This window comes from Osmerus eperlanus, chromosome 25 (genome assembly GCF_963692335.1).
Source record: "Osmerus eperlanus chromosome 25, fOsmEpe2.1, whole genome shotgun sequence".
Classification (NCBI taxonomy): Eukaryota; Metazoa; Chordata; class Actinopteri; order Osmeriformes; family Osmeridae; genus Osmerus; species Osmerus eperlanus.
The window spans coordinates 3,140,974-3,149,692 of NC_085042.1; the positions used below are offsets into that span (position 1 = coordinate 3,140,974).

General features: G+C 42.6%; 1 protein-coding gene across 1 annotated transcript in view; it reads left to right on the plus strand.

The window, feature by feature from the left end:
* Nucleotides 1-3,365: 3,365 nt before the first annotated feature.
* nf2a (NF2, moesin-ezrin-radixin like (MERLIN) tumor suppressor a) overlaps nucleotides 3,366-8,719 on the plus strand; it is a 20,637-nt gene continuing 15,283 nt past the window's right edge. Inside the window, exons 1-3 of the mRNA XM_062451601.1 lie at nucleotides 3,366-4,294; nucleotides 6,785-6,910; nucleotides 7,095-7,217. Of these exons, the coding sequence (XP_062307585.1) occupies nucleotides 4,181-4,294; nucleotides 6,785-6,910; nucleotides 7,095-7,217 (363 nt within the window). The 5' untranslated portion in view covers nucleotides 3,366-4,180. The remainder of the gene's footprint in view (nucleotides 4,295-6,784; nucleotides 6,911-7,094; nucleotides 7,218-8,719) is intronic.

Genomic DNA, 8,719 nt, shown 5'->3' on the forward strand with positions numbered 1-8,719 from the left:
AGACTATTAAGCAAAATGCCGTAAACACCTTTGGACTGAGGAACAAAATGTGTCTAGTTCTTGAAAGGAAATGTGGCGGTTAGCCATTCAAAAGCTCATGTGGTACAGATGTGCTAGATTCACTTCCTGTGAATCTAGCACATCTACTGTACATTTAAGTAACCGGAGGGCAACAGTTATTCAGATTTGTTAAAGCCTATAATTATGACTTTCTGGGCTACTGGGCTACTTATTTATTTGCAGATACTACTAATAGGTAACGATCAATATATTCTATATATTGATCTGTCCATTTATTTTAGGCTACTGATGGGCGTGTTGTTATCTTTTGGACGATCAACATTAAGTTCAATCAAAGTAGGCTAGTACGGTAGGCTACACGTACACTAACGGGTTATTTCTTCCTGTTTCAAAGGATGTAATGCACACTGCAGGGACGAGCTGGGCGAAGAGAGAAGAATTCACGAAATTCCTCTGCAAAGGAAACGGTGGCTCTGGGCCCTCCAAGCGATGTTCTGGGCAGTTGGACTTTTAATTTACTATTGTATCATCAGGCGCGCATAGGGTATGGACACTGTCGACCCTTCGCACTAAAGAATATATTGTGCTTATTAAAGTTATGCATTGTGCTTATTAAAGTTATGAACTAAGAAGTGTGCTCAGGCTTAAACATAGGGTCTCACACTGAGTGTGGGAAGCAGGCTGTTCTTTGTGTCTCTATCTCTTCATTTTCAGAAACAACCTTGAAACTGGGTGGAGATGGCACCCGAACAGGTGGGACGCGCGTAGGCAAGAACAACTCCTTGACGCACGAGAGAACAAGATGAACCCTTTTTGATACTTATGTTTCAATTGCACTGTATAAATATATGCTGGGGAGGGACAGATAGGGAGTTGGACTTCGTGAACCAGCCCAAAACTCTGTTGCGGGTAGGGAAACGTAGACAACCCCAGAGCTCTGTACTTGTTGATTTCCAACTGCTGCATTAAAGCTGATATTATCGGACCTCTGCGACTCCAGACCACTCTTTCTAGAACACAGATTTGTGTCATTGAATTACCATCATTACATATTGGAATAGACACAAAGATTTTGAATCCTTCAGCACTCATAGAGCTAAACAACAGCCTTGGATCAATCAATTGATTAAAAAAACTAAAACACTGAAGGGGATAGGCCTACCCAGCTAACACATGACGTTGCGGCAACGTTGCCAGTAAGTGCTCAGTTGGTAACCCGCGACGTTACCTTCTGGCAACGTCGTGGCAACGTCGTAGCTACGTTATAAAGGGAATGTTGCCAGTTGGTCCCATGGACAACGTTGCCACGACGTCGTACCTTGGTCGGCTGGTTACGTTATTTTTAGACCCGTGGGCAACGTTGCCGCGACGTAGTACCTTGGTCGGCTGGTTACGTTATTTGTTGGTCCCCTGGACAACGTTGCCGCGACGTTGTACCATGGTCGGCTGGTTACGTTATTTTTTGGTCCCATGGACAACGTTGCCGCGACGTTGTACATTGGTCGGCTAATTACCTTATTTTTAGACCCGTGGACAAAGTTGCCGCGACGTCGTACCTTGGTCGGCTGGTTACGTTATTTTTTGGTCCCGTGGACAACGTTGCCGTGACGTTGTACCTTGGTCGGCTGGATACATTAATTTTGGTACCATGGGTTAAGTTGCGGCTAAGTCCCTCTTTGGTCGCAGGACAACGGATCTCGAGTGCATATAGTGGTTTATCCAGAGATGGAGAGATCACACTGGACTGCTCTCAGTTCTGACACTTTTGCAATGTACCCATAGTCTACATGAATTTCAATCACACACAATATTAAATGTTGCACCCAGCACGTATAAATGTAGACAATGCATGTAATTCATGTGCAGCTCAGCCCCAGCATGTCATTGGTCATCAATTTTCTCATATGCAGAAACATAGCTTTAATAAATAAGACTGAATCTGGAATATAATTTAGTCTTTCATTCTTTACTATAAACATGTACAAAAGCAATCAATGTGTGATGTGTAACATGATGCAAACATTCTTTGTATAGCACACCAAAGCTGTATGACACACAATGCAAATTTGTGCTCCAATAATTTTTGTGATACAAAATTGTTAAATGTGACCAAAAGGTAAGCGACTCTTAAGAGTTTCATTTCCAAAGACAAGTCATCACAGAAAATATATATTTTGTGCCCCTTAAAGTATACTAGGCTATTCCTGTAACAATTTACATTTCAGTTTGAATGACCTTAGGCTTTGAGTGCGGATTCACAGAGAGGTGATTATTGTGACAACATGGGAGAAACGTGGGAGACAATGCAGCAACAACGCACAGCTTGCAAATGTAAAACGTAACCGTTTGGCAAATTAACTTCCATTTAAAATCCCCCAAAAGAGATAGCCTTTCCGCCAAAGCCTTCAGTTCTAGGCAAATTCCACAACTGGCAAAATATAGCCTATGTTGAGCAGTTTTCAAAGTATTTGTAATATCGAGCCGTGCTAGTTAGTTTGCAACATTATTTATGGAATTTGATGGCGGAATGAGGCAGCACCCATAGATTTGGCTACTTTGTTTAATAACATTTTAAACTGCAACAAAACATCAAATTAAATAATACAGTCATGAACTGCATTTGACCCTTTTTCTTCATGATATAAAGTGGAATTTGTTAATTTGTTAAATTAATGTGTTAACTCAAAACTGCCTACGACATTATAGCTGAACGACATGGGCGCTACCACTTCCTTGGTCGTGTTCTTGAGGCATGATATAGCGATCCACAAACGGGCATATAGGAATGATGTTGAGGTTGAACAAGTAGGCCTAGGCTACTACATCGGAGATGTGAGATGTAGTAGCCTAGGACAGAGAATTTCAATTTCAATTTGATCTGAGGAATATAGGGACCAAAGCCACTGAGAAAAACCGTCATCACCAGATGCATCACGGGCACTATAGCCTATGATTCCTGAAATCTGTGTGTGTCACCGACATAATCAAGGTCACTGTGCCCTATATTCCAGGAATCTGTGTGTGTGCAACCAATTTGATCACGGGCACTACTAGTCAAGTAATCTATTTGTGTGTTTCACTGGCATCTTATTCACCGACTGTATCACGGGCACTTTGCACTAGTGTGTAAACATTAGGCCTACTGCATTTTAAATTATGACAATTATCTGGTGTGACAGTGATAAAGCCATGTCACGTCAATAACCCACCTACAGTCCTGTTGTTTTTGGTACTATTTTTGCAGGATATTAGATCAAGCCTACTCCTGTGAAAAACATGGTAGGCCAAATTATAAACAAAAAAACAGCTAGCCTACATTTCATGTGGCTTTTCTGTGACCAATTGCATTGCAGTACACCATTGGGCGCGACCGCCCATTCATTTGTAGAGGAAGCTAGCCTGTTGACCATAAGCCATGCTATGTTATAAGCTAGCTACCACAACTTTTTATAAAGCTATTTTAACTACGTTCATGGACACATTTGATTAAGATGTTTCAAAAACTGCCATCGCTGTCGAACTATCTCTCCGATTTTTACTTGCGGTACAAACTTTTTGCTGGATCGAAGTCACCATCATAGATTAGTGGGTATGTTTACAAAGCAACTATGCTACTACTAGTTACAATTTAGCTAGTCCCTACTTCCAGATAGTTCTACCGATGCGCCAACGCGTTGCAGGTACATTGCGTTAATCGATAGAAACAGGTATAGCATTTATTTGTTTGTAACAACTGACTGATAGTATTAGTCATCAAGTTACCACCCCATATAATGAGTCTTACCATGTTAGCTAGTTTACTATAACTCTTCACAAACATGATGATGAGCCCTTTTTGTTCAATATGAATTGACAATGAAATAACTGTAATTCAAAAGAATCTTTAAAATGATTGGACTGGCAGGTTATGTTGGCAGGTAATGTTGTCAAGCAACATATACATTACAAAGTACATAACTTTGGCTACAAATATTATTGAGAGAAACTACTTGCATACTAGCTAGTCTAAGGATTGACAGAAGAAAATGGGAATACATCTTTTTTCTTGACACTATCTTACTTCGCATGACTGGATATCAAATACATTTTCTAGACACTGCTTGTGCTAGCCAGCCTAGTATTTATCTATCCAGCTACCAATAGCAAAACAAACATCACCATGGCTAGTGCCTTGGCAGCAAAAATGGGACTGAACTCTTTGAGAAGAAAACAAGCCAAGACCTTCAACGTCAAGATAACAACCATGGACGCAGACATGGAATTCAGCTGTGAGGTGCGTAGTGCTGGCTACCTACCTGGAATGGATGTGTTGTGTAACAAGCATGAATAATGTAGTTTAACTGGTTGACCTGTTTATCACAACTTTGTCTCCTCCCGTCCTCATCTTGCGAAAGGTGTTATCCGTCAACCTGGCAGTCAGTCTCAGAAAGGTGATCAGCCAAACTCATCAGCCACTGGAAAGTCACTGACAGTTCAGATCAGGTGTAACTACTGATGTGGAAAAAACATCATACTGTTGTAGTTATGAAGATGGTTCATGATTATGATTTAAAGATACTTGTAATCACTCTTTGGTATATGCTGTATCATTGGAAACCATATTAATACAAGTTATATTAGTGGAAACCAGATGCAAAGCTGTTGGCTGATTATTGTTATCCCTAAACAATGGTAGGAGACATGAAGCCCTAAATATAAGGTTTAAATAATTAAAGGATGAGTGGGGGAGAGGAGCATGTGTATGCTTTCATAAAGTACCAGGATGCACAGCTATGACTTATGAGACATATTTGTGGCCTTTCGCCCAGGAGCTTAGTGCAGCTGGCTGTTCAAGGTCAGAGTGGGCCTAAATTGGAAGAAGTGTCTATGTAGGAAAGTACCTGTTTTGAATCCCCTGAGACAAAGAACCCGCTTGGTATGATTACCTAATGTCTATGTAACCAACAAACATCGTACCGTATTAACATACAATGGGGAGAAGACTAAATAAGTTCAATTGTCCGGAGAAAACTTCAGTCTGATCCCGGGATCACGCTCACGTTCTATTGGGAATCATTGTTACCTGAGAATCAATAAAACACTTTGCATCAACCCTGCTGAGTTCCAGTGCTGTTGTTAAATTTTGAGAATTGACTGAAGATGTACAGAACATTTGTTTCATCACTACTAGTCAGCTAGATTTGGGCCACCACATTTGTTGTTGCATGTTCTACTAGCAATGGGAGGAATCAGTAATATATTTTAGGGCTAAATATTGTATTTTACCATGACTTTGCTTGGATTAAAAACAAACAAACAAACCCCAACTCAACTGATGCACAAACAAGGTGCTTTGTGATGTATGATGTAGTGTAGTAGAACTACAGGGTTGTTATAGCCACATACCAGCGTAAACCTGGTTCCTGTTACCACTGCATTCATAATTTCGTTTTGGTTAAACAAACGTGATAAGCACTGCAATGGTATAACATCTTCAACAAGGGAAAACGTTTTTCACTATCCTACAATGTGTGTAACTATGTTGTCTTAGTATGTTGCGGGGATTGTCCCTCTTAGTGAACAATATCATGTCTTGCCTTAAGATGGCAGTGTTGTATCAACGTAACGTGAGCAATTAGTTTCAGGATTCAGGCATGCATTGGTGGGAAAAAGCTGCAGTTCACTGCTTGGTTGGTCTTCTAAGGTCATTTACAAGACTGGACCTTCAAATTAGGTTGTTATATTTACTTAATGCAACACAATGCAATTATGTGTAATATTGGCAATCGGGCACCATATTACCTGTGTAGCCTAAAAGCACTGTAGGCCAATAGGCTTAACCATTCTCAGTCCTTCCAGTGCTATTGACTCATGCAGCAGTCAGGCTAGCCTGAAGATGCGTGCGAAGAATGCCTCAACATTCTCCTTGCTCGCTATTGCCACTGAAAGGGGCTGAACGCAGCCACAGCTCGCTATACGGGTAATTATACAGAGTTCCCGAAAGCCAATTGTGGGTTTGCTCTGGCTATTTTCTGTGCTGTAATGATCAATTACATGCTTTGTAAATAGTCATTCTGGAGCAGTTGCCATTGCAGCGGCCCTGTTTGGTTTATTAGATTGACCTTGACAGTCTCCGGGTTGTTGTTCAGAATCAGAAAGGGCTTTATTCACCATGTAAGTTCACACAAACAAGGAACTCTCTGTGGCAGGGAGGTGCAAACGATATCCAAATATTAAATATAAAAGTAGAAAAAGTCTAAATCATTCTAAACAATACTATACAAAATAAAATATAAAATAAGATCTAATTAATTTTCCCTAGAGAGATGATTGGCTGACTCCCTTTTTTTTTCCCATTTCCCAATCTGCACTGTGCAACAAGGTACTTGAAGGCTCCGAAACAGTGTAGCAGCACAAGATCAAAGCCGTTTTAATTGGATAATAAAGGCAGTTCTCTCAGCTCGGTCAGAAGCTATTGCATTGTTATTCTCCCTTAGCCGGTTCAGTCCAGAGGAGATGGGCTGACAGGTTCTGCCTGGTTCTGAGCCCACAGGAGACGCACTGATAACAGGCCGCGGCTGAGGCATGCGATCCCCTCTCATTACCAAGAGACGGATTCCCTTCAACCTCTACATCTTTGGTTTTCTCCTCCTGTTGATGATAGTTCGCTTCCGTCATGAGACAAGGGTTGATGTGTTACATCTGCATACGTGTTCCGTCGGCTGGGTTCTAGTTCATTCGGTTCTCGTCAGCAAACTGGTAAAGAACACGCTCTCTGCGTCAGGTCAAGTGGAAGGGAAAGGATCTGTTCGACCACGTGTGCCGGACGTTCGGCCTGAGAGAGACTTGGTACTTCGGGCTCCAGTACAACGTGAAGGACACGGTCGCTTGGCTCAAGATGGACAAGAAGGTAGGCTTCTTCTCCAGAGCATCAACACCTAAAGTACACGTTCACGTTAAACTCCCTGAGGTGAATCGAGATGGTTGTTTTGGTGCCGTGAACGGGCAAAGCTAAATGTACATCGAGTATGTGGTTTCGTGAAGTCGTTTGGGTCTCTTTTGGATCACCTGTTCTGGTTCTTCCTGCCGCGTAGGTGTTGGATCAGGAAGTCCCCAAGGAGAATCCGATCACCCTCCACTTCCTCGCCAAGTTCTTCCCCGAGAACGCGGAGGAGGAGCTGGTCCAGGACATCACACAGCATCTCTTCTTCCTGCAGGTACCGACGCTGTCAATCAACAGTCAGCTACCGCTCATTTAGTCTACCTCACTCACTTACCTTCCGATTGCAATTAGTTCCATTTTCCGTAATTAATTTTAGAGGACAGAAATCTCTGCATTGGAGGTTTCCTAATTGAGGTATTGGAAGAGATGTTTGTGTTGTGGAGAGCTTGGTCATCTGCTCTTGCTACCCAACTACATCTCAGTTAGGGAAAGATCTCCTTCCTACTACATCTCAGACAGGGAAAGATCTCCTTCCTACTACATCTCAGACAGGAAAAGATCTCCTTCCTACTACATCTCAGACAGGAAAAGATCTCCTTCCTACTACATCTCAGACAGGAAAAGATCTCCTTCCTACTACATCTCAGTCAGGGAAAGATCTCCTTCCTACTACATCTATCAGGGAAAGATCTCCTTCCTACTACATCTCAGTCAGGTAAAGATCTCCTTCCTACTACATCTCAGTCAGGTAAAGATCTCCTTCCTACTACACCTCAGTCACAGATCTCGGTTCTCGCCTCTCTCTGCTCATTGACTGACATGTCCACACTTCACATTTGCTGTCAATCATGAAATCAGCAGCAACCCCCAGACAGACAACTTGGCCCTCAGAACCAGGGTTACCACAGCCCTGCAGGACTTTTCTCAATATTTATTTTTCAATTTTTTTGGAGTGGGGCTTTAAGGGTTGTGGCTTTTACGTAAAAATAAATAAATGGTTTTCATCTACCTGAAATACAAGGTGATTTTAGGTCAGTTCAATCCCAAAAAGTTTTACTTAGAGACTCACCGACACCCAGACTCTTGAACATTTCTATCTGGTACAAAACAGTTTTTCTGGTGGTGAAATGTATATGATCAGTTCTAAAGTATACATGATCTCACAGATTACCTGGTAATCACAGCTGCATCCTACTTGCCGCCTAGCCACGATGCAGAGCACCAACTGGGGTGAGTAGGGTGGGTGGGTGGGGGGGGGGGCCAGACACCCTTCTACACTGTGCATGAACAGAGGCTTCTGGAAAACCCCCATCTATGGTCCAGTCCAGTGATGGTGTTCATCCATGTGGAGACAGCGTGCCTTGTGTGTATTACCTCTGGCCCCTGCACCCCTGGGATTGCCTCTTCTCCCCTCACGAGAGATGAGATTTGTAGCAGTGCCCGCTCTTTCCAATTGGCTCCGGCTACGTTTATCAATGACCAATTAGGGTTTTAAGGGGTCCAGTGATAGGCCCAGTTAATGACATGCTGCTTCAGGGACTGTGTGCCCCACAGCATGCTGTTACACACAATCAGGGAGAAACTCAATTCTCTGCACATTCCTGGAATACAGGTACTTCTGTTGTAGGTGAGACTAGCGCAGAAAAAGTCTTCTATGGGGTCTTTTTTGGCGCGATGATCATTTTGTTTTTCCGAGGTGAAGCAAATGATCCAGGTTGGCGCGCGGAGCTGACACATTGTTTAGCGGTTGGAAACGGACGCGACGTGGAGGAGGAG